Source organism: Mustela nivalis, assembly GCF_964662115.1.
Source record: "Mustela nivalis genome assembly, chromosome: 4".
Taxonomy (NCBI): Eukaryota; Metazoa; Chordata; class Mammalia; order Carnivora; family Mustelidae; genus Mustela; species Mustela nivalis.
The window spans coordinates 136,629,580-136,656,543 of record NC_139023.1 but is presented as its reverse complement, the minus strand read 5'-3'; the positions used below and the strand labels follow the sequence as shown (position 1 = coordinate 136,656,543).

The 26,964-nt window shown below is 40.1% G+C and overlaps 1 protein-coding gene across 1 annotated transcript in view; it reads right to left on the bottom strand.

The window, feature by feature from the left end:
• LOC309863902 (palladin-like) overlaps positions 1-26,964 on the bottom strand; it is a gene marked incomplete at its 3' end in the record, with an annotated part of 214,018 nt that overhangs the window by 13,836 nt on the left and 173,218 nt on the right. Inside the window, exons 4-8 of the mRNA XM_082729143.1 lie at positions 16,216-16,282; positions 14,627-14,732; positions 11,998-12,072; positions 7,906-8,047; positions 6,965-6,988 (exon numbers count right to left, since the gene is read on the bottom strand). Of these exons, the coding sequence (XP_082585269.1) occupies positions 6,965-6,988; positions 7,906-8,047; positions 11,998-12,072; positions 14,627-14,732; positions 16,216-16,282 (414 nt within the window). The remainder of the gene's footprint in view (positions 1-6,964; positions 6,989-7,905; positions 8,048-11,997; positions 12,073-14,626; positions 14,733-16,215; positions 16,283-26,964) is intronic.

Genomic DNA, 26,964 nt, shown 5'->3' with positions numbered 1-26,964 from the left:
ATAAATTATGAACTATTTTTGCTGGTTGTTTTTTTAAATAGTTACTTAAAAATTACTTAATCATATAAATATCTCTCAGAATTCAACCTTGAGTTTCATTCAAAGTTTTTATGTATTTAACACTTGGTTAAATACAAATAATTTTGTTTGCCAAACCTCATAATATGATGAGGCAGCAAGGATAATACCACTAGGTCCTTTGGGTAATAAGGGAACATTTTTATAAATGCTTTCCTTCACAGCCCTTATTTTTTTTTTCCTCTTTGGGGTCTAGCCTAACTAAAAAGAAATTCAGCTTTTACCTACCAAACCATGGCTTGTCTAACACCACTGATAAAAAAGAATCTGGACTAAAATCAATAAAATGAGGGGTGCCTGGGTGGCTCAGTGGGTTAAAGCCTCTGCCTTTGGCTCAGGTCATGATCCCAGGGTCCTGGGATGGAGCCCCACATCGGGCTCTCTGCTCAGCAGGAAGCCTGCTTCCTCCTCTCACTCTGCCTGCCTCTCTGCCTACTTGTGATCTCTCTCTCTCTGAGAAATAAATAAATAAGCTCTTAAAAAAAAAAAAGATTAAAATGGGGCACCTGGGTGGCTCAGTGGGTTAAGGTGCTGCCTTCGGCTCAGGTCATGAGTCCTGGGATCGAGCCCCGCATCAGGTTCTCTGCTCAGCAGGGAGCCTGCTTCCTCCTCTCTCTCTCTGCCTGCCTCTCTGCCTGCTTGTGATCTCTGTCTGTCAAATAAATAAATAAAATCTTTAAAAAATAAAATAAAATAAAAAATAAAAAATATTAAAATCAATAAAATGAAATTCAGTATGGGTAAATATAATGTTTGCATAAATTTTCAAAAGGATTTTTTTTTACAGTTGCTAACTATCTTATATAGAAGATATTTTAAATGCACAGTTAAAGGAGTAAAACAAACCACTGTGCAGCCGTCATTAAGCCTAAGAAATAAAATATTACCAAAGCTTTAGAAATGCCCCAATTTAATCTTTCTTCCTCTTCTCCTTTTGAGAACCAGTCTTCTGATTTTTGTTATGTTTACTACATATGTATTCTTCAAAAAATGTGTTTAGTTTAAAAAAATTGAGTCATAAGCATAAAGAAAAGACAAACTCGTCACTGTTTGAGAAAGTTCACAGGAACTATCTTGGAGTATAAATGGGCTTCAGCTTCCCTGTGTGTTCACAAAAGCCCCCACAGAAGTAATCAGCAGACAGGGTCATGAGCAAGTCCTGGGAAGCTGAGGGCTCACCTTGGTGAGGAGGTCTGGCTGGGCCAAGTGTGGGCAGGAACTGCACAGGCAGCAGGAAGAGCTGGTCCCTATGCTTTGTTTTTTATTAGTTCAGTGTGGCCAGCTTCCAAATCTCAGCTCCAGATCAAGTCAGAATGGGGGGGGGGGGCATGAAATGAAAGTTCTTAGCTGAGTCAGGAGGCAGGGCAGGGAGCAGAGAGCACGAAAGGCCAAGAGAAAAGAGAATTTGGGTCAGGCTTACTACACTGCCATTCTGTCATCAGGGTAAAGGACAAAGCAGTGGCAATGAGCTCTTCATGATGAAAATGTCCATGCGTCTGTCTTGCAACACACTACTCCACCCCGATGCACAGCTTTTACCCTCCTGCAGGCTCCCTTTGGCTCTTGCCTATACTGGATCTCCTGCTTCCGGTACCTCTTTCTAGGTGAATTCTAGGTGAATGCGGCTCTTCCTAGGTGAATTCTTCACTGTTGGTCGAGCACATCCTATATAAAGAGTTGTGAAGGAAAACCTCCAAGACCTTGCAAGTCAGCAAACTATTGACTACATCTTCATATAGAATGGAAGGTTTAGCAGGGTATAGGATTCTTTTTTTTTTCTTAAGATTTTCTTTATTTGACAGAGAGAGATCACAAATGGGCAGAGAGGCAGGGAGAGAGAGAGAGAGTGGAGGAAGCAGGCTCCCCGCCTAGCAGAGAGCCCAATGAGGGACTCAATCCCAGGACCTGGAGATCCTAAGGCAGAGGCCTAATCCACTGAGCCACCCAGGGGCCCAGCAGGGTATAGGATTCTAAGTTGGAAGTAACTTCACTTCAGAATGTTGAAGGCTTTGCTTCACCATCTCTTTGTGTCTAGCCTGACTACTGAGAAGTTCTAAGTCATTCTGATCTTATTGGTTTTATGTGACTTGATGTTTTCTCAAGTGTCAGTCTCAGTGTCACATGACACTGGCAGAATCATCTCCCTGTCCTGCATATTCTGAATTTCACAATACACTGCTGTGAATTTATTTTCACCCTTTGTGTATGCAGTGAATCCTTTCCATTTGGAAACTGAGTATCTTTCAGTTTGGAGAATTAAAATATTATTTCATTGATAATCTCTCCCCCTCCTTTGTTCTCTCTCCTGGAATCCCAATTATACATGTATAGTCTACTTAAGCAGGTTTTCCAGCATAGTCTAATTTTTTTTTTTTTAACCTTTGTTCTCTTATATTCCTTTTTGTCTTTCTGCCCTATTTTGTGGGACAGTTCCTCAGCTTTTATTTCTGCTACCAATTCATTCCAAGAACTTTTTGTTTTCCAAATATTCCTCCCCTCTTCTGAAATCTTTTTAATTTTTACTTCTTGGATGCTCTAGTTCTCTTATCTGTGAGGTGTGTTGTTTTGCTTTTACATTCTCTTCTCTCTACAAGTCTGTTTTATCCAAGTTGCTTTTCAAGGGAGTTGCTTCTTTTCTTCTGGATCACCCATGACAAATGTTTCTTCAGAGGTCTTTTCTCTCTTCTTGTCAGACATGGTTCTGAGTTAATTGGAAGCTCTGAGCAAGACAGAGGAGCTTGCCAACTCTGGCCTTCCCGCTATGGTAATGTGGATGGCCTCTTTATTGGAGAAACTCCCGTATCACATGTATCGATTTTTCTTTCTCCTAGGATGTTCGGATTGCCCAGAAAGGAGTCCTTCAGGCTCTGGCAGGCGAGGAAATGTTCCAAGGCCAGCACTACAAAAGGTCAGTTCATAAGATGACTGGGAGTAGGAGCACTGAGAATTTGGAATTCTAAGAGTCACTCAATTTTCTTTTTTGTATACTCTCAAATAGGTCTTGAGGCTTCCCCTTTCTCCCCAGAGATCAAACCAAAGTTTCTTAGTCTGTGGGACTCTAAGCATCTCAGGAATAGTTTATGATGCTCCTCAGCCAAAAGATAGACCCAAGAGCTTCATGTATTTAGTTATTTTGAAAGAACGTGTAAGTTTTTAGATCTTAACAAGTTATTATTTGCAAAAAAAAAACCATATAAATTAAAGAAAAGTTATTATTTTATTCTTTTTTTTTTTTAAGATTTTATTTATTTATTCGACAGAGAGAGATCACAGGTAGGCAGAGAGGAAGGCAGAGAGAGAGGAGGAAGCAAGCTCCCTGCTGAGCAGAGAGCCCGATGCGGGACTCGATCCCAGGACCCTGAGATCATGACCTGAGCCGAAGGCAGCGGCTTAACCCACTGAGCCACCCAGGCGCCCTTATTATTTTATTCTTAAATAAGCACAGTTACTAACTAATGAACACACACATCTGTGCTTACTGCAGGACTCGAGATCAGATGGGCCCCAGCCAGCGTCATTTCACGTTCCACACGGATTTTCACGTGGCACTTGATTTTTGTCAACACATACACATGGAAAACTCAATTTCAAAATGATAAGATGTCATAGAGAAGAATGTAGAGTGCTCTGGAGTTGAAACTCTGAACTGTTCCAAGTTAGTAGTTGTATCTATCAGATGTTGAGTATCACTGTGTTTACGTCAAAAACATCAAACACGACAGCACCTCTGTCGATTTGGTGTGATGCCCCAGGTTCAAGAACCACAGGCTTCACACAACCCACTTTTGTTTAGCCTACCATCTGAACCTGGACTTGCATTAAGCTTTGAGCTACAGACAGTCTATTGGGATCTCAAGCATCCTTACCATTGCTCTCCTACAACTCAGCACCTTACTGCATTTACCAAGTATAATTAACTTCACATTCTGAATCACAGAATCAGAACATTGACTCAGGGATCTAAGATCTAAGATGATGGGCAGCACTGGCTAGCAGAGATTCATACTGAAAGTACAAGGCACTGTATTTTTATATGTATAATTTTCCGGTCAACAAGACACAGTATTTTTAATTTTGTATGCCATTAGACAATGCTATAGAAGTAACTCAATACAGTTTGTGGCTGCTTCCAGACAGCTGAGTAAGGGCCTGAGTATTAACAGCTGTCAAATGAGTGTTCTGTGCCTCCGCACCACCCCCGCCCCAGACGAGTCTTTGAAGGATTCAATCAGTATAAAGTCAGAATGTCAAAGAAAGAGGCCAGAGCAGGTAATATGACAAACGGATGTTGGTCTTAAGTAAGCTGACTAGCTATTAATTCACAAAACAGTCTGAAAAGATTTGTGATGCAAGCTGACTTCTGTCTAGACAGAGAAGGGAGTGTAAAACACATTAGACAGATACAACACAGTAGTGACAAGAAAAACCTGTTTTAGTTTCTCAAATGCATTAGGAGAGAATCTGCTAGGTCCTTCTTTATCTTAATATCTAATCCCTAATGGGGCTACAGCTAGGTACTAGTGAATTTCAACTTTATTTCTAGAGCTTCAACACATCTTACACGTTTTTAAAAAAACGAAGAAGAGTAAAGAGATAAAAAGAAGGAAGGAGGGAAAAGGAGAGATGAAAAAGAGATTAAGAGAGAGAGGGCGGCAGCGGGGGGGGGGGGGGGGGGGACGACCAAGTGAGCACCGGGCAGTGAGGAGAGGAGAGAACAAGAGTGAAAAGTGTCAGAGGACTGGAAGAGAGTAGGAAGACAGGGTAATGAAATCTGAATGCTTAAATATGTTCCTGAATTTCAAAAGCTATTTATGTTTTAGCATTTGGAAAACATCACTTGGCCTAGTCCTATAAAATTTATCTCTTTCCTCCAATGTATTGTAGTCATGTCTGTTTTTGTCCTTTCCACTTAATAGTGGCTAAAAAACTCTCAGGGAAGCTATCAGGGAAGCCAGAACCGTTTAATATGGCTGAATAAGTTCAGCGGCCTATTGGATAAAATAGTCAATCAGGTCACTTAAGGAAAGGACACAGTTCAATATATATTTTGTTTTTTCCCCCAGCCATGTCAACAAGTCAACTTCAAGGTCAATGTAAGGAAAACATTTCGCTACTAATAAAAGAAATCATAACCCTATCTAGTATAATAATAATCAGGCATGCCAAAACATTGTTTAAATACAAATATGTTTTAACATTGACTTGTTCTGAAATTCTCACTCATAACAGTTCACATAAGCAGTCACTGAAATAGCCACTCATATGTTTAAACTTCTGTTTAAGAAATATGATCTAGAACTTTATTTAACACTACATGCCAATTGTAGATTTCCTGAAAGAGAGAATTTTGATGCTCCATTATTAAAGACAAAGGACCAATTCTAGAATTATGGTAAATATAATTATAGAGAAATTATCAAAGATCAGAGAAAACTAGCTGTGTTTTGTTTGTAATAGCCCCTGCCCCATATTGACAGATTTGGTTGACATAGTTCTGTACCAAGAAATATTTGTTTTCAGTATATTCTACTATTATAGTTGGAAAGGAAGAGTCTGTTTTCTTAAATGCTTTCAGATTGAACCGAAAGGAAAAAAATAAGAAAATTCAGCAAACACTGGGAGGAGAAACTTTCATATTGCTAGGATATGCAGGTGCTTTTATATTGCTACCCTCCTGTGGGCTCATGCAGTAGACTGAATTTCTGAAGCTCCATGTTATCAGGGAACAAGGATTATGCAATTTTATGTGAAGACCTATCACAGACAAAATATGAAATTGTATATTTCCATATTTTGGAAAGTGACTGCAGTATTCAATGTGGTGACTAACCCATTAGATGGGACAACATGTTCTAGTTTTAATCATGACAAGAAGGCAGTAGATCAAACCCCATTGTTCTTTGAGGATGCTACTCAGCATCTTTTAAACTTGGGATCCTAAAAGGATCACACCCTAATTTTAATGGCCCAATGCTCAGTTATGAAAGTTCAGGATGAACTCTGGTCATCAGACCTGCAGTAGCTCACAGAGAAAATTTAAGTTCCCCCAAGAAGGGACAGAGCAGAACCTTGGCTCCTAAGGGACATAATGGCAGAGCCTGCTCAACCCCGAGGCAGAGGCACCAATCCGTTTTTCTATCTTTTGCTAAGGAGTCTGTGAGACTGGTCATTTTCCTGATGGGAGAAACGCAAAGGAAGTGAGTCTCGAGGAGGATGTCCCATGAAATGCAGACAAAAATTTCTGTTTCTTTTGCAAACACTGTTGTAGCTCATGGGGAGTCCCAAGTGTATAAGAAGTCTGGAGCAGGGGACCAGTCAGACCTGGCGCTCTTATATAACAGCTCTCTGATGACGCCAAGTGACCTGGTCATTAAGAGAGCTCCTAGGGCAGGATGACGTTCTTCAACTCCAAGGCTGCAGCTCAGGGGACATAAATGAGAAATGCCAGCGGTCAGCCTTGCTTATTACATCTTTGGGCCGCTCTCATAGAAGACACATTTCTAAACTGGAGGGTCGAGACATTAGTAGGTTTTGGTCAGCAGAAGTATGTGGCAGATGGTTCTTTTCTACTGGAATTTTAGGAGCATGTTTTTTCATCATGAGCTTAGTTTGCTTTCTGAATAGAAAAGACTACATTTTAAAAAAGCCTTAAGTCACCGAGGTTGACCTTCTTGTATGAACGAAACTTAATGTTTTACTAATAAAGAAGCTGGTATAAAATGGAGTGTACGGACCCCATGATAAAGAAGATACTGTCTTTAAGGGGGTTTTGTATTTCCAGGGAACTGCAAAAACATTGTTCTGCTTATGGCTTTAAAACTGAAACAAAGAACTGTTGAAACCCAAAAGATACACTACCAAAGGGGGCGGGGGGAGAATATCTTACCAGGTTCAGCTGTAGATCTAGGTTCTTTTTGCCACATGAAAAAAAAAAAATCAAAACAGAGTATTAGAATGGGGTTTCATTAATAAGAAACCTACCTATCTTTCTCTCTTTGTCCAAGACATGTCTGCAGGATATAGGGAACTCCGTAATACAAAAGATAGAGTGATAATAGATAATAGATCCATTTATACTTCTATAAATACAGAAGCCCAAATTCCAGTTACAGCTTACACTAGAAAGTGTTTTAAACCATGACTCATAGAAGGGCTTATAGGAGGCTTATAAACCTCCTAAGATTATTTGGCCAACTTTGAGTTCAAATATATGTAATATTTCTTCCTGAAGAAGGAACATACAGCTCTTATAAAACTTTCAAAGGGGTACACAAGTGACCACCATGGCTTTAATTTACCGGATCCCACTTATCTGTCGATTACCCAGTCTCACTTTTTTTTTTTTTTAAAGATTTTATTTATTTATTTGACAGAGAGAGATCACAAGTAGGCAGAGAGGCAAGCAGAGAGAGAGAGGAGGAAGCAGGCTCCCTGCTGAGCAGAGAGCCCGATGCGGCACTCGATCCCAGGACCCCGAGATCATGACCTGAGCCGAAGGCAGCGGCTTAACCCACTGAGCCACCCAGGCGCCCCCCAGTCTCACTTCTCTTCAAAAATAAAAATCATTTCAGCTAAGGGCCCCTGGGTGGCTCAGTCATTAAGCATCTAGCTTTGGGTCAGGTCATGATCCCAGGGTCCTGGAATCGAGCCCCACGTCAGGCTCCCTGCTCAGCGGGAAGCCTGCTGTTCCCTCTCTCACTCTCTGTCAAATAAATAAAAATCTTTTTTAAAAAATCAATTCATCTTGAAAGACTAAGTCCTTCTTGGTTTTCCTGAAGCTTGAGAGAAGAAAATGGATGGGTGTGGGAAAATGGGCACCTCTCTTACTTTTCTGTAGAATTCTGAAATCTGGAGAGTCTTGAATTTCACTCCCTTGTCGGAACCACTTGACCTGCAAAGGGGGTGCTCCTCGGACCCGGCACTCCAGGACGACCACCTGACCCTCGGATGCTGCTATGTTTTGCAGTTCCTAAAAATTCAAGGAAGACACATTAGACTTTGCTTCACTTTTACACAATTTCACAACAGAAAGTAAAGTTTGCAAATCTTAGAGGGCAAAAAAAAAAAAAAAATAAATGCAAAACTTGCATCATAAAATAATTACCACTAACTCAAGTAAAAATAGACACCTTGAAATCCATCGATCATTTGCTTTCCATAATCTCCCTGTAATGAGATTAGTAAGGGTTACCACTGGGCCTGTGGACTTTTTGGGTCTGTCTGCAAATTTACTGACACTTTCATATTTATGGAATTTTATGGCAATGCCTGTTACCTTTCTCTATTTACACTGAAGGGTTAGCTGGTGGAATGCAGACTTCCTAAAACAATTATATTCCATATGAACGCAGATTCCTGGGAAAACCAGACAGGAAGAGGAAAAAAGGCACAATTTGTTTTTACATGCCCCAACCTTTTCATGTGCTCCCCCACCCCCAACTCTGCCAATGAGCTTCCTCTGTCAGGTTTATTAAGATAAGAAGCTTGGGGACTTTCTCATTTTGAAGTTCTGAGTAAAATAATAAAACCTGCAGTACTTCTCCCTTCGTGACCTTCAATTCCTCTTCCTTTGCAATTACCCTGTTGCCCCTGACCCTATTCCAAGTCCAGACCAGTAAATTTTTACAGGGCAACAGATGAGAAATTAATTTGTCTGCATAGATGCAAAGAGGTAAAGCTTTAATACTTGTTATTAAATATCAAAAGATTAATAGTCCCCTCACAGATATCCTCCCCCTACCTTCCTCCTCCCGGCTTACTTAGCAATGGGGCTGACTTCAACTTTTTGACTTTTTCAACTTCTGACTCCAGAGTATAAGATCTTACCTAGGTGGATGGAGAACTCTTAAAGTAATTCGGATATGACAGAGTCATTCACCTACATGTCAACCAAACGCAAACAAATCCACGTTAAGAAGTGTGTGGTCTTTACTGGTTTGGTTCGGTTATTTAAGATCATCTGAAGGGACAACAAACGTGTGCTGGGAAAAAACAAATGTCAGCGCAAAGGGGCTGCAGTGAGTGTGGTAGAGCGCTAAGGAAATTCTCAGTCAGAGCTGTTGGCGGAAGAACTATGAAAGGCTAATATTAAGTCTGAGAAGGCATTTGATAATAAGCTGAGTAGTTAACAAAATGCCGGTTTTTTTTTTTAAGTGAAAAGGTTAAGATTTATTAACTACTTCTGGTTACACTGTCTCCTTGTTTTTAAATGTAGAAAATCTCTGGTTCTAAATTGACTTTTTTACTTTGTGACTGGGTCCAAAGAGCTAATTTAGTGGATCAGAGCAGGAAAAGTGTCACTCACAGGGCCCAGGTTGTGTAGATTAATTATTCAACACTTCCTGGACAAGCCAGAAAGTTTGATTTATTCTTAGGATTGTGTGTTTTGTTCAAAGGCTGGAAAGTCAGAGAGAAAATGGGTTGATACCAAGGATCTGAAGCAAAACTCCACAGGATTATAATAGGATTCCACCCAGAGCAAACTTTTTCATCTTGAGAGAAACCATAGCTAAGTGGAATGAGCCCTTAGGAGAATCTTCAGGGACACAGGGCGGAACCCTGAAGGAGACTAAGAGCCAACCTACAGAAGTTGCACTTAGCAATCTACATCATCCACTCAGGGCAGAACTGGGGGACCCTGAGTGTTCTAGGATCCATATATCAAGCCCACCTGATATTGTGATTCCTTTAAGGGGCTGAACTACTTAGAAAGAAAGGCCACATAAGACTAGTTGCTCTCTCGTCTCCCATGTGTCCCTACTGCCCCTAGTCCCACCGTCCCATACCAGCTCTGCTGCTCCAGCTAAGCCCAGTGGCCCACAGACAGAGGCACGGGCTCTGCCTCTGACCAGCTGCGAAAACCGGGAAATCTTTAAAGAGTAGTATGAGGAAACAGGTGAGGGTGCCTATTAGACCAGCAATGCCCACCTGACTGACATTCACTGTCACCATCATGTGTGAGAGAAAGACCAAATAAAAGATGCTAAGGGTGACAAAGTGAAGGCTACTTTGAGTTACAAAGGAGATGAGCAGAGTTATCTTCTAAACCTGCCCCTCCAAAACCAAAGTCCAGGCCCAAAAGGACCCAGCAAAGCAGGGAGGGAAGATGCCCACAGAGACAAAGGGGAAAGCCAAGGTCAGGAAGGAAGCAATTCTGCTGAGATCAGAGATGATCTACGGTCTAGACACGGAAGGTAGAAGGCACTGGAAATGCCCAGTGAAGTATGCTCTGTGCTGCCCATCACTCTACAGTTTGTGATTTTTTTTTAAAATCAACCTTTATAAAAATACAGAATTATGTTTCACTTTTCTTTTTACTAAGCTGTGGAGTTAGCACACACTATGTTTCACGGTTTTCTTCTGGGGGAAGGGATATACCGCTAATTGAATGTCAATGCCTCAGGAGCCGGGATGCAATGGAGGAAAGAGGATTTATGTCTAGTTTTGAGGCTTTCTCTTAGTGCCCAGGAGGAGTTCCGTAATATCACCATCTGCCAGGCCACTGTGGGGAAGCCCTGGGTGGAGGGAAAGCAAAATCTCATGACCTCTCGATTTGCTTAAATTAAGAGGTGTGTTGGGACCCCCCAAATCACCTTCACATAGCACAGACTTTCTGGTGATGACCTGGTGAAGCTGTCTTTGAGAAGCTCTAAAACCACACAGCAGCTGAATTACCCACACTGTGGGGACATCTGCTGTTCTCAGCAGATTAGAGGACAACCTCATGGACAACCTCAGTGGCATCACATTCTTTCAGGTTTTATTGTTTTTTGGGGTTTGTTTTGTTTTGTTTTTTCGTGCTTGAATGTTGTCAAATGTTATCATTTGTTGCCAGTGTCTTATCCAAAATACCCTGCTTACAAAATGACCTTTAATAATGCGGATCCAGTCTGGCTTGGAAGTAAAAAAATCATCCCCTACAAGAAGAAAAGCCAAGATGCTCTTCCCTATTGCCTTGCAAAATTTTATGGATTTGCTTTTTCACATTTGTCTTTCATTTACTTTGCCTAGATTTTTGTAAAAAGTGTGAAGTAGGCGTCCAATTTTTTTTTTTTTTTTAATTTCTGCTGAAGAACTCATTCTTTACCTAGCGATCTGCAGGTTTTGGGAGATACTGGAGTGTCTGTGGGCTCTATTCTGATCACATGCCCATTTGTTTGGTCTTGTTCAGCATGATACAAGTATCATCTCTGATGACGAATCCCTTGTCCTCTTACCAGCATTGAATTTTCCTCTTCAGGAGTACCTTGGCTATTTTTAGACCTTTTTTTCTTAGAATCAAATTTGCTAAGTTCTACATTAAACAAATAAAACAAGGAACCAATTGGAATTTCAGCTAGATCTGTATTAAATTTAGAGATTAATTTGGGGCTCATGACTTCACGATTTTCTAGTCTACACACATGGAATCTCTGTTTGCTTATTTGGGCCTTTTTAGACGTATTTCAATCAAGGTTTGTAATTTTCTCAAAAAAAAAAAAAAAAAGATACACCACATGGAGCCATTTCTGAGTTGAGCAGTTGACTATCAAAATGGATGTCATTCACTTTGGCAAGGCAAAACACAAACTTGAAGAACAAATTGAATATTGTCTTTTTTTTTTTTTTTTCTCTAAAACGTGCTGGTTCTCCCAAGCAATTTCCTACACAGCTCTTTGTCTCTTTTTTTTTCTACCCTCTTGGCTTTTCCACTCCACAGTAAGCTCTTCTAGGTCACTGACCACGCCCACACCATCAGACCCTTGACCAGATGATACTCACAAAACAGTTGTTGCATAAATACCTATTCAGCGCCTAAGGTAACCATAAGAGTCTGTGGATCTGTTCATTTTAATTTTTAAAGGCCGCTGCATGAAGGCCCATGTGAAGGGACCTTAAGGACCAAAGCAAACAGAGAGAAAGAGACGTGAGATGTCAGACCTTGGTAAAAATAGGAGGAAAGTAGGCAGGAGCAGCTCCATCCTGTCGGCAGAGATACGAGGTTGGACTGTGGACCTGAAAATGCAGAGACACAGGGATCAAATTCCAAATATATAAATTGTTGAAAAGATGGGCTAAAGAAATCTTCCACTATTGGGATCGCTCCGCTTGAATGGAACGAGGGAACACAAACAGTGCCATCTGTCATTTTGCTGCTCTACGCTCACGTACAGTACAGACCTTGTTCCTCCTTTCACAGCTGTTCCTCTTCTCTATTCAAAAGGATATTCAAGGTAAAAGTTCCTCAGTTCCCTGGGGATCCATGAGCTTGTAAATGTTCTTACCAAATGGATTTCTGTGTGTGGGACTTCCACAGGGGTCTTTTCAAAAGTTCTCACAGACATTATATTTTATTTTTAAATACAGTCTGGATTCATGGAATTAAAAGCACAAGTTACTGGCAGTGGAGGGTAAATTATCAACCATCTACCTTATGTTTAACCTGCATTCTTTCTTGATATAGGGGATTACAGGAAACAAGTTAAAAAGGAATATATTGTTCTTTCTTGATGTGCAAAAAACAAAGATGCTAAAATACTTACTGTATGGCACTCATCTCCGGGGAAATATAAAGATTCCAGAGTAGGGAATGGAAATACGTCTCTTTCTCCAATCATTTATTTTCCAACACTTTGGATTTATGCCCTTCTATATAAGCAATGGTTAGCTTCTTAACCCCAGATGATGGTGATTTGATATCATGGGTCCAAGTTATCATCGAGAATGTTGGCAGAGTTGCAGAGATGTGAGGATAGTAAAGGGCGTTATTCATTATCCTCGTAAGACTTCTCACTGGTTTGTGATTCAGGACTGGGTTTCACTTTTTGTTGTCTTTATATGTCCAAGGACTATTGGAACACTTACGTAGTGTTTAGTCTGTGCCAGACACGGTTCTAAGTGTTAACGGAGATTCACTGACACACTGAATCCTCCGGTGAGATGCATGGTATTATCTTCATTTTACAGATGAAGAAACGTGGCATAGAGAGGTTACATCAAGTGGCAGAGCTGGGATTTGTACCCAGGCAATCTGGCTCCCGGGTGTTCAACTTCACATGACGTTGCTTACAGTAATAAAGCAACGGAGTTTCTCTGAGCCCCTCATCCTACCTGTACAACTGGAATGTGTGTCCTTCCATTTAGTGTCCCTGGAGAATTTAAACCATTTAAATGTACCGTTTACATTATTATGGTGCTTACGTATTTAAATATTTCATGCTCTTAGGCTTTTGTGTTACACTTTAACATATTCTGCCACATTCCCGACATGTTTCGTGTTTCCCATGCATAGTTCTATAAAGAGTTTGGGAATGAAGCTAGTGATGTATTTTTTTTTTCCCCCCAATGAAATGTCTAACATGTTGCTAATAAACACTCACCACTTATCAATAATTAAATATTAAACAAAAAAGATCCACTGATTTAATCAGAAATATTTTTATAAGTACTGGTTTAGGGATTTAAAGGAAACATCTATGCCATCTTTGAATTAATTATACTGGTTGGTTCTTTTCAAGTTTACAAACTCAAATATCTTTACTGTTTCCCTATTCCACATATCCAAGAGTATATGTCACATTCTACAAATACTAAAACACCTGGGTGATCAGGAGATGGAGAGCTGGTGACGGTCACACAACAGATTTACCAGGTAGGGATTCATTTACATTTCAAGGGCAGGGGTGGGGAAGCCTTTTGTGAGTGTCCTAGTTAAATATATGCATCACAGCACAAAGGCAAAGTAACATACATCTGATTAAAACATTTCCATTCTGGGGCGCCTGGGTGGCTCAGTGGATTAAGCCGCTGCCTTTGGCTCAGGTCATGATCTCAGTGTCCTGGGATCGAGCCCTGCATCGGGCTCTTTGCTCAGCGGGAGCCTGCTTCTCTCTCTCTCTGCCTGACTCTCCGCCTGCTTGTGATTTCTCTCTCTGTCAAATAAATAAATAAAATCTTTAAAAAAAAAAAAAAAAACATTTCCATTCTAATTTTTTTTTTACTGTTTTTAAAAGCATTTTCTGTAGTGTTTGCAAAGTAAACTATTACTTTCCAGTAGTTAGTTTGTATTGCTGTTTTTTCTTGGATATGGTAGTCTCATAAAGGAAAAAAAAAAGGCAGGATGAAAATGCTTTGTTAAATCAAGAAATTTGTATTTTTTTTAACTGTTCATCTCTTGGAAAAACTTTTGTTGGTATGTGGGCTTTTCTTGCTTCTAATTTGTTTTAAATAAGCTAATAAATGTGGTGAAACAGAAGAGGATTTATAGGTAGAAGAAAAACCAAATAGTCATAGCTAAAAGAGATACCATTTTCTCAGGTTATGAGCTGTTAGGGACATTCCTAATGGAAATGCAAGCACTTACTAATCGGTGATATGTTTTTGATGAAAGATGTTTTTAGTAGCTTGAAAGGGACAGTTTTACCTACCATTTTCTTTCTTCTCAGTTGTGTTTCCACTTAAAAAATACTGCAGGGAGTATACCGAGTTGGAATCAAAGCCGTAATCTTTAAACCAAGAAGTTTGACAATGAGTTTGACTCACTGTGGTCTCTGGTCCAAGGCACACTTACCTGTTGAACGGGGACAGACAATGGTTGAATCACAGCTGTGGTCACTCCTGTCTTTGGAGAAGACGATCCTATTGTCAAGGAGACAGAAGTTGTTTTCTTTTGAGCTCTAGAAAATAAGGAGACAAGTGTGTTCCATCGGTTTTTTTTCTTAAAGCAGGAATTACTCTTTGAAAGATTTCCCCACAAGAGCTCAGTTTCTTTTTGTCATTCAAACCACTTCTGTTGTAAGTGCTTCAGAAATGGGAAGCCATAGCCTACAGTTAGAATAGCTGTGGTCAACATACACATAGACTAGACCTTATAGATAGCAAAATAAACACACAGGGAAAAGAAAAATAACTCTATATAGCTCAGCTAATATCAGAGAACCTAAAGTATTGAACTTGAAAATCAAGTCTCTGGAGAAGGTCCAATCTTTAGCAATAAGCAGATACTTGAAATCTTTATGGTTAGGGTTCCGTATTTAATTCAAAGTTTTATTGGTCTCTTTTAAGTCTAGCAGGTGTTCTTTGTTCTGGTTTCCAATTTTTGTTGAGAATGTCTTGGCCTTTTAGTTCTTTTCTTACTGCATAAAAGTTAGTGAGGTGTAGAGAAAGGTTGAGAAGAGTTGGTTTCTAGGCCCAATTTTGCTAAGAGGCTGGCTGGGCAATCTCAAGCGAGTCGAGTAGCTTCTCGAAACTTGAGATCCTTATCTGAAATCAGGAGTGCCAGAGCATATCATCTCATAAGGTTCCTTTAGCATTAATACTCAGGGATTATTTGATGCTGAGTAGATAAAATTGTTACGTATCTGCTAACAGATCAAAGGAATTTATTAGCATAGTCTCAATACTCAAGGAGTTTTTGTTTTTTTTTTTTAAAGATTTTATTTATTTGACAGGAGAGAGAAATCACAAGTAGGCAGAGAGGGAGGCAGAGAGAGAGAGGGGAGGAAGCAGGCTCCCTGTGGAGCAGAGAGCCCAATGCAGGGCTCGATCCCAGGACCAGGGATCATGACCTGAGCAGAAGGCAGAGGCTTTAACCCACTGAGCCACCTAGGCACCCCAATACTCAAGGAGTTTTTTTACAAAAATCCCAGTAGGTTTGATTTTATTTTTGCAAACAATTAATTATTACCATCAATTTACATAATAATTATTTTGGAAAATAATCCATTTGTCTTTGTAAGAAGAACTAAATTTTACAATTTTCCTGGTAAGATCTAACTAGCAATAGTCTTTATCCAAGTATTTCTGGGCTAATTACACACTTTGCAATTGGTGTAATTAGACTGGTCCTCATTCACATTTTGGTTATGATTTAACTAGCTTCCTCTCAATGCTGATGATGTTCTCATATATTTATAACCAGTTAGTTGTCCTTGAAACTTAAGATTGTCTATGGTTTGACTTTGGAATCTCAATGATGAAATGCGGACTTCAAAATCTAAACTCCTAAGTTAAAAATTGTGTTCCACATTCAAATGTTTGATCTTTGGCTGACATCAGCTGACCTCTTCCTTCACAGCACAAGGCACTCTGCTTCTCCCCACAATGACTCTGTCCACCTTCTTTGCTGTGCAGAGAATTGATGGGATTGTCGGCACTTACTGCGGCATGGCTCCAGGGTTTGATTTGAAAGCTAAATTTTCACTCTCAGAATCTGTTGAACTGGCACCTGAGACAATGAGAAATAATGATAAATTTAAGATTTGAGTAAGCACCTATAACTATTCAAAAATTAAAACTGTTCATTTTTAAATAATAACATACAAAGTCTTATGTTCAAATAGAGAATGGTTTAGACCGTTTTTCCTTGAACTGTTTTTCTGGAAAACTACTTAGAGCAAAGATCTACTGTAAAAAGTTTTCTTGAAAGCCATATGCTTTTAATGCCAGATTTCCTATTAGTTTAATTTTTATCACTGATCCTCACAACCATATTTTAAAATGGCTTATAAACTACAAAATAAATGTGTGTGTGTCTCTCTGTGTCTATGTGTGTGTGTGTGTGTGTGTGTGTGTGCGCAAAGCATTCATGATTTTAAACTTTAACCCTTTCCTGGGAGATTACACTCTGGATTATTAATGTCTTCATTACTCATTAATTAGGAGATGCTTTCTGACTCTGTGATAAATTAGAACAAAATACTGGCTTCACTTATGAGTTAGAAGGTCTCTGATTTTGGATTATGCTTTCCCAAATTCATTCACTTCATTACTGTTTTTGAATTAAGGGTGACCTTATCAGTTTTTTAGTCAAAATGCAAACTGTACTTATGCTTTAATACTCATGTGTTTTGTCAGAGATTTAAGTGATAGATTTAAAATAATTGTAATGATTAGAAGTATACTCTTGACATTTCTTTTATAAGATGTAAAGTGAGTTACATTATTTAAAGACACTTTAATATAAAATAATATGTGCTTATAGAAAAGCAACCAAATAGCACAGAATTGTGTAACATAATACTACAGACCAGTGGGTACCTTCCTTAATGCCATCTGCATGTTAATAGTCTGATGTCTATTTGTCAGATAAATTTAATGTATTAACATATACTTATGTACATAGCTCTACAAACAGAATCACACCATATGGACTCTTTGCAATTAGTTATTGTTGCTTATAAATACATTCAGCATATGCGCATTTCCTCAATTTCTTGGATGGCTGCCTAGCGTTCCTTTCCATGACTCCATTTCTCCCGTCCTTTATTAATGTTTTAACAGTCAGGTTTAGGTAACTCTGCTGGAATGTCTGCTGTCCCTTCCTATTTACTTCTCTAAGTACCACTTAGTATAGGCTTTCTTCATATAGTTCCTAGACTACCACAATAGATTCTTATCTTGTCTTCCTCTCTCTGTCAATCTTCAACCTACGTCATTTTTTACTATAGCACACCTTTCCCGTTTAAAAAAAAAAAAAAACCACGAAAAACAAAAACTAAGATAAGGAGTTTCAACTCAATAAATTTAAAAACCTAAAACCTGCAATTTAGTGACTTCCGTGATTTCCAGCCAGATTTTGTAGCTCTATCAGCCAGAACTTCCATGTCCTATAACCCCGAGCCAGAGAGTTGAACATACCACTGGTGTCCATTCACTAAGTAAGGGGAATGCAGCTGTGAAGAACTATACACATACAGCCTCCACACGCCTGCGCTCGTGGAGTTTACATTCTTTTGAAGACACAGACCACAGACTACATAAATAGAAGACATGGATAGTAGTGGGTGAAATGAGAAAGCACATCAGAGCAGGGATCTAGGGAAGGGGGGGACTGGCCTGGGATGCAGGGTTATGTGGGGTGGCAAGGAAGGCTCCATCAAGATGGGGACTTTGCATAAAGACCCCAAGGATGTGGGGGCTTTCCTTTCTTGGTCTTTTCCCATGTTTGTACATTTCGTTATATTATTCACTCTCGCAGGAAAGTCTTAGCTAGTCTTCTCTCGATATTCTTTTAAAACAAGCCAAATAGGGGCAGCTGGGCTGTGGTTAAGCATCTGCCTTCGGCTCAGGTCATGATTCCAGGGTCCTGGGATCAAGCCCTATATCAGGCTGTGTTCAGCGGGAAGCCTGCTTCTCCCTCTCCCACTCCCCCTGCTTGTATTCTCTTGCCATGTCTCTATCAAATAAATAAAGTATTAAAAAAAAAAAAAAGATAAGCCCAATAGTATTTTCTGTGCTGTTTTCTCTGAACACCATGTGTTTTTGCTTATACTACTCAGGTCACTTATAACACCATATCTGCTTGAAAATTGTAAGGTCTTTGGAAAACTGAGGAAGGGTTAGAAGGGAAATACCAATTTTTGAGTACTTACTATTTTGCCTGGTAATCTGCTAGGATACTGTATAACATTTAATTATTGTAATAACTAACCTCACTGAAAGGTGAAATGTCCAATTACACATTAGAAAATTGAGGAACCAAGAGATTAAGTCATTTGCATAAGGTCACCTAACTAGAAAGCAGCAGTGAGAGGAGTTTTGAACTTGCGGTCTGTGACGTCCCCCATGCGGTATGACCTTCACATGCTGTGGATGTCTAGTCCTCCCAGGCCTCAGCTTCATGCTTCGCTAATGGCAGGCCTTCAACTGCTGGCAGGATCAGTGAATGGAACCTTGGGGACTGCAAATGCTTGTTTGGGGAAAGTGAACTGAGCAACCGCAGAAGAGCAGCATGATGGGGAGGGGGCAGCAGTGGGAGGCAAGTCAAGAAAGGTGTGGGATGACGAATAAGAGAGCCAAAGTATTTGGACTTTATGCCCAGGCACTGAGAGTTGTAATTAGGAAAATGAACCATGCAGGATGAACTGGGGGAGTAGCAAAATAAAAGAGCAGCAGAATCAGCAAACCATCAAATATAGGCGATAGAGAAAATTTTAACCATGAGAGGAAGTATGGGACGTGAGCAGAGGAAACAGGAGTAAAAATCAGTAGCCTCGGTTACCAGAAAATCATGGGTAACCTGAGACAGCTCAGTTTTACTGGAATCACAGGAGCATTAAAGAGAAAGGGCGGGGGAACAAAAACCCCACAGAAGTTATCACAGATGCTCCCAAAGTGGCCAGAAACTGGGGAGACAAATAACTGTTTTTCATGTGATTCCAAACATAGTACATCTTCAAAATAAAATCCCCTCTGATTATCGAGTTAGAAAACCTTTCCTTTTTTCAAAAAAAAAAAATCATTTTTTCCCAATTTTTAAAATATTCTTTAAAATTTTATTTTTCTTTTCAGCGTTCCAAGATTCATTGTTTATACACACACCCAGTGCTCCATGCAATATGTGCCCTCCTTAATACCCACCACCAGGCTCACCCAACCCACCACCCCCTTCCCCTCCAAAACCCTCAGTTTGTTTCTCAGAGTCCACAGTCTCTCCTGGTTTGTCTTCCCCTCCGATTTCCTCCAATTTTTTTTTTCCAGCTGATTTTCAGAAAAAGGTAAAGGGCCAAAAAGGTGGGTAACCCCTGGATAAGAGCATGTTTGCTAGTTTTTGTACACCTGTTCAACCCTTGTGAAATCTCAATGTCACCTTCTGTCTCAGGTGTCAGAGCAGCTCTTCCAGATGAGGGAGCAGATCAAATCTCCTTATCTGTGCCAGCAAGTTCCCCCTCAAGATGACTCTCCCCTCCCTCTCTCCTTCTGTCTCCTCCCTTTGGTCATCTGCCCGGCACCTCCTGGTCAGGAAAGGACATTCCTGTCTCTGGTTAACATTTTTGTATTTATCAAAACATCACAAACCATGAGAGACTCTAATCTCAGCAAACAAACTGAGGGTTGCTGGAGGGGCGGGGGTGGGAGAGATGGGGTGGCTGGGTGATGGACACTGTGCTATGGTGAGTGCTGTGAATTGTATAAGACTGATGAATCACAGACCTGTACCCTGAAACAAATAATATATGTTAATAAAAAAAATAAAAATTAAAAAGTTAAAAAAACAAAAAAAAGCATCACTTTTTAGTTTTGACGGAGGCTCCAGTCTTGCAATTACTATCCATCTACTGTTTATCCAATGTTCATCTGCCTAAATGCTATTTCTATACTGTTCCCCACACACAGTGAAGGAACGAAATGCCATGAACTCTGCTCTATTCTGGAAATGCAGTACCACTGGAAATGTCACAAAAATGCACCTGCTGTCTTGCCTTTAAAAGGTGTTCCCTTTACATTTAAAATACATACCCCATTTAATACTTCCTTGTAGGAAAAAACTCAGAAAATGTTACAATAGTAAAAATTAAAAAAAAAAATCATTTGGGATACCACAACTCTGATAACTTCAGAGCAGATCCTTCTGTATTTTATTCCTGTGTACATATATAAATGTTTTAAGATGATATTACGCCTATTGTTAAATTATTGTTTTTCCCTACTCACTCAATACATTGTAAAATGCCTTTCCGTGATATGAGACGTGTAGTTTGTAATATTCTAGTGGCTGCTTCAGATACATGTGTGCAACTCTACCATAATCAACCATTTAAAATGTATGTATATATTAAATATGTATTTGCGACCTTGAGGGACTTTAGTGAAAGTGGTAATGGAGTTCATCCTTTGCGCGTATGTCGCTTTTCAAAATTTCAGGAGTAAATCTACTCCGCCCCCATTTGGGTTACTCCTCCTCTCCCTCTCTTCTCTCTCAGTTGCTATAATCACCAGTGCAGCAAGAATCATTTAAGACTCAGATAAAACTAATGAAGCAATGCCAGCGATTTACAATTTTATAAATGATGAATGACTATAAGGACATTAAAGTGAGTTTTAAAGAATGTTTCACATAGGGCACCTGGATGGCTCAGCCGGTTAAGCGTCCAGCTCTTGGTTTCAGCTCAGGTCATGAACTTGGGGTTGTGGGATCAAGCCCTACATGGGGCTCCACGTTGGGCATGGAGACTGCCTAAGATTCTCTCTCTCTCTTTCTCTCTCTCTGCCAGTCCTCCTCCCCTGCTTGCTTTCTATTTCTTAAAAAAAAAGTTAATGACGTGTAGTTGTGACAGTTAGTCTAAAACAAGGTACAAAAGAGTATGCAGAGTAAAATGTACACACACAGGATAAAGACTGCAAAAATCAAAATATGAAGAGTAACTGTCACAGAGTTATCACATTACACATGGTTTTTATACCTTCCTTCTACGTGTATGTTTATTCCTATTTTTAGAACAGCAATCATAGCTCATAGTGTATGCCAGGCACTGCTCTCCATCCTTACAATAATCTAATTTTCTCCATGCAGAGACGGAGAAAATGAAGCATAGAGCCACTGAGTAACTGTTCAAGGTCATGGAGCTAAGAACCAAGCTAGCCAGAAAATATTATAAAAGTTATTTCAAAATAAATGAGGGAAGAAACCCCCAAAGCTGTGCTTTGACTCCTTTAGCTTCTCGGAGTGTATCTTTAAGAGGGGCTCTCCCCTGGTGGGATTCTCTACAATATCTCTGCATGCTTCCAAATGTCCCTTAAAGGGGCACATATTTTATCTGATTAGTCAAAGCACAGAGAACCTACAAATAAATGTCACACAGGGTCTGCCACCCTGAATTATGCTCAAGGATCCTGCCTCTTCCCCACATCTTTCATGCTGCCTTGCCCTCCTCTCCATCTAATTCCTACAAGGTCAGTTTTAATCCTACCTCTTCAGCCCACATTTCAGGATCACCCTGCCCTCTCGGGAGCTCCTAAAGCTGTCATAATCTGTGTAAACCATTTCTTTTTTTTTTTTTTAAAGATTTTATTTATTTGTCAGAGAGAGAGAGGGAGAGAGAGCGAGCACAGGCAGACAGATTGGCAGGCAGAGGCAGAGGGAGAAGCAGGCTCCCTGCTGAGCAAGGAGCCCGATGTGGGACTCGATTCCAGGACGCTGGGATCATGACCGGAGCCGAAGGCAGCTGCTTAACCAACTGAGCCACCCAGGCGTCCCATGTGTAAACCATTTCATAATCAGGAGAAGGTGGCAGTGATGGAAACTTGAGATGTCTGTATTTATTTCACATGCTTACATTTACCTTTTCTATCATGAATTTAAGATTATTCGCCACCTAGTCCTGGAGGGTAACCCCCTCTCCATCTAGCACACATGTGGGTCAGATTCCATTCCCTTTCTCCTTTTCCAAGACCTTGGTCTCATTCTTACTCTCCTCCCTTCTGCATGGTCCAGGAGGATTATCTGCATTAGCACAGAAACATACTCTAGTAATTCAGGTATAAAAACAAATAAGCAAATAAAGTGCAAAAAAAACGAACAAAACTTTCCTGTCACGATTATTTGTTGCTTTTCCTCCCATATTTTGCAAACGTTTCTCGACTCATTCCATGTGATTGTTGGTGCTCTCCAAATTTCCCAAACCCTTCTTGTTAAAATCACGGGCAACATCCACAGCTGCGGACCCCAGTGGTTTCCACTTTGTCCTCCTTTGACTGGATTCTGAGGCAGTAGTGGACAGAGTTCGCATCATCATCCTTCCTCAAACACTGTCTTCTGCCCCTTCTTCTGCCACTCTGACTGGTTCTTCCCCATCCCGGGGGCTCCTTCTTATTCTCCTCTGCTGGCGTCTCCTCCTCTTAGGAATTCAACATGGTGGGAAGGATCATCCCCGGCTCTGACTTGGTCCCCCTTATTCTCTCCCATCACATCTTTCTCCCTCATGAGTCTGGCCAGTAACATGCCCAGCCCCATAACTTTCATTACCACCCACATCCTGATGCTCCCTAAAATATCTTTCTCATCCTGCGTGCTAGGCTATATTCTTATGTCTACGTACTGACTTCTCTAAATAGGGATTCCAAACCTGGCATGTTCAAAACAAAACTCTTACTTTCCTCTGCCCCTAAACCTGTTCCTCGCCAGTCCTCCATGTTTCAGAGATTAGTAACACAGTCCGTACAAATGGTAAAGCCGAAGTCCACCGAGTTGTCCCTGATCCCCTTCACACACATCTAGTCCACCGCATGACTTCTGGGGTCTACCTCTGAACTCGTAACTCGTCGGACTCTCCCCTTCCGTTTAGGACAGTACTCCTGACGTCCCATTGCTTCTCCTCCATACTGCTGCAGAAGGCTTCTAGCTGGTGTCCGATGATACACCAGAGCAACAGTTGAAAAATACAGGTCAGATAATGTGACATTTCCCATCATTAGGGATTTTATTTAGCATAAAGGCCAAATTGCTAACAGTAACCACAGGGGTCTAGGTCACACGTGTGCTGACCATGGCTCAACCCTCCAAGCCATCCCCTCCCCAGACTTCCTTCTGCTCCTTGAACACACAAGTTCCCCAATGCCGCCATCATCATGAGTTCATGTGCATTTAGCTCTGCGGTTAAGAGGGCAGACTCCAGAGTCAGACTACCTGGCTTCCAATCCTTGAATCCTAGGTGTGTGTGAGGGCGGTCATGGACATCCTCAGCCTCTCTGAGTTTCCACTTCCTCAACCAGAAAACGGAGGTGATTTTTGTCAGGGTGAAATAGGATAATCCATGTGAGAATGAAGAACAGCCCTTGGCTCCTAGTTAAGGCTAAAGAAGCGCTGGCTGCTGTTCCCAAGATACAGTTGATTTAGTATCCTTCTAAAACTTGATGCATAAGACAGTGAAATCTAGTTTTCAACCAGCAGGTTACATTTTTAGCTAAGGTTTTATTGAGATTTTGAAGTTTTGTAAAAAAAACAAAAAACAAAAAAACTTCCTACCCTTGATAGACCCCACAGTCGACTGCCTGCTCACACAGTAACAGCAACATGGTTAGGATCCAACTCCCTAGAGATTTGTGCAAGTCTAATTCAGGGCTGGAATGAGTAAGTATAAAAATTTCCTGGGGCACCTAAGTGGCTTGCTCAACTAAGCGCCAAACTCCTGATTTCAGCCAAGTCATGGTCTCAGCCTTGTGAGATCCAGCCCAATGTCAGGCTCTGCACTGAGCACAGATTCTCTTTCTCCCTCTGCCTCTGCCACAACCCCCCAAACCCCGCATGCACATACTCTCTAAAAATATAATAACAGAAGTAAAAATAAAAATTTCTTACATGTAATTATTCTTTGGGTTAAAAAATACACTAAAATTTGTGGGGTTGTTTTTTAAATTGCGATCTATACTTTGTAGACTAATGAGTCAGTTTTCTAAAGCAACTTACTTCAGGCTTAGGAGACTGACTCTTTTCTTTCTTTTCTTTTTTTTAAAGCTTATTTATTTATTTGAGAGAGAGAGAGGCAGCAGAGTGAGCAAGAACATGAGCGCCTGGCAAGGAGAGGCATTATGGGGAGGGAGAAGCAGGCTCCCCGCTGAACAGGGAGCCCAAAGTCAGGCTCAGTCCCAGGACCCTGAGCAGAAGGCAGACAACTTAACCAACTGAGCCTTCCAGGCACCCCAGGAAACTGACTCTTAATGGCTTTCTATTCTTGTTCTGCCCAGTTCCCTCATCCTCCCTTCATACACAATCTATCTAAACTCACAGACACCCCATTGCTAGTTGGCTACCTAAGTAAGTCCAGTGTTGTCATGTGGAAAACGGTACACTGAGAAATATCCATTATCTTTGTTGAAGCTCTGGCATGAAATGTGTATGTTATAAAGAACCAGTGATTAAAAATATATGTTTACTGATCTATTTATTTTAGGGTGGGAGGGAGCACGAACTAGGGGAGAGGGAGAGAGAGAATCCCTAAGCAGACTCACCACTGAGCGCTGAGCCCAACATGGGGCTGGATCCCAGAACCCCAAGATCACAACCTGAACTTAAATCAAGAGTTGAGCACTTCAGCAACTGAGCCACCCATGCACACCAGGAACCAGTAATTAGTTTTTGCTGGCTGATAACTCATCTGGAGGATTTCAAAGGCAGGAAAGGACTGAGAGTTCAGGAACTTCTATACAGAAGAAGCAAACTCACTGAAATAATTAAAGACCGAGGTCTGAATGTTGCAGTTTTACCAGAGTTAGATACTGAAACTGGTTTCAAGAGGTAGAAAAATATTTTCTTTTATTATGTGAAAAGTAGGTGTATCTCATATATATATTTCAGTTAACCTTGTAAATTAATTTGTATCTTGTAACACTTTATATATTTCTATTATGTCACCTATAACATCCCTTGTATTCTGGTTGTTGTTGTTGTTGTTGTTGTTGTTTTCTGTGTGTCCATCTCTGCTGTTAGACTGGGAACTCCTAGATACCAGGGAATGGCTCTTAATCAGATTTGTGCCTGCATTTTCTGGCACATAGTAGGGCCTTAATAAACACAGGCTGAACTTATTTGGTAGCTATTAAATTGAATGTGATTTCACATAACCTCTGTAGTATAAAAGCAATGCACACTAAAACTCACCACATTTCCAGCAACGCTGAAAGCAAATAAAGCATTTAATTTTAAGAGGCTCTATCTGAACTTGGATTTCGGAGACCTATCTGATCATCATTAGCAAACAGTTTTCTTATGCAAGTTTAAGTTCTTTCATTGTAAGTTCTTTCATCTTAAGTCCTTCATTGTATTCTAAAATGCTTTAAGATGTTTGCCACCCAGCCTCCCAACCCATGACTAATACTGCTAACTTATTAAATTTTAAGTCTTTTTGGTCATTCGTTTAGCACTCTAAAATGTATGACACAGTAGTTAAGAATATGGGTCTTGGAGCAAGACTGCCTGGGTTCAAATCCCTGGGGTGACTTTAAAAGAGCTGCTTTAACCTCTGGGCCTCAGTTAACTCACATATAGAAGGAGATGCTATTAACACCTCACAGCCATTCGGGGAAGCTTAAATCATTATGCATAAGTATGCATACACTTATAAGTGCCATGTAAGTATTTCTTATTGTTCTATATAAAATATTTGCTTTCATTAACAGGACAAGGTCCCTTGAGGAGCTCACGGAGGTTTACATTCAAAGACAACTTAGAGGATCCTTTTATTAAAAGTAAAGGTACATACTTTCAGTCAGTGATAGTAATTCCTCTGAAATTACGTTTTTTGTCAATTTTTAAAGAGCTATGAATTATGATTCATACCTTGCTTTCTTCTACGTTAAATAATAAAGAAATTTGTCAGAACTAAATGGTTAAAAAAACCTAAAAAGATGAAGAGTAAGGAAGGATCTGAATCTTTTTTTGTATTTTAACTACTATTTTGAAAAGCAACTAATTAATAGATTATTCACCAATTTATGAATTTAGAAACAGTATGTGCACTGTGGCGCTTAAGGCATTTCCAACTCAAATTATTGGTATTGATCAAAATGCAATAATAATTTATTTTATTTTTTTTTTTTTTAAAGATTTTATTTATTCACTTGACAGAGAGAGATCACAAGTAGGCAGAGAGGCAGGCAGAGAGAGAGAGAGGAGGAAGCAGGCTCCCTGCCAAGCAGAGAGCCCGATGCGGGACTCGATCCCGGGACGCGAGATCATGACCTGAGCCGAAGGCAGCGGCTCAACCCACTGAGCCACCCAGGTGCCCCAAAATGCAATAATAATTTAAAACTCGATATTTTCACATCAAGTTTCCTACTAATTTCCCACAGGCTGAGTCTTGTCAAGAACAAAAGAAATATTCCACTCTCTACCTAACCCTTTTCAATACAACACTGATTCTTGAGGTTTTTTCCACCTAGTGATTCCAAGTTCATAGTACATTTAGAAGGAAAAACACAATCTTAATAAAGAGGAAAAATTCTAGAATACAAATGAGAACATTAACAAATATTCAATCATTTAGCACTTCCATGAATGATTTCCTAAATCATTTATAATTAGACTCTCTCTGGCTGATAGACATCGTATTTCAATATGTTCCTCTTTCTTTCGTCACTAAAGAAACCAAAATAAGAGACTTTATATTTTCAATAAATTCAAGTTCATAGTTC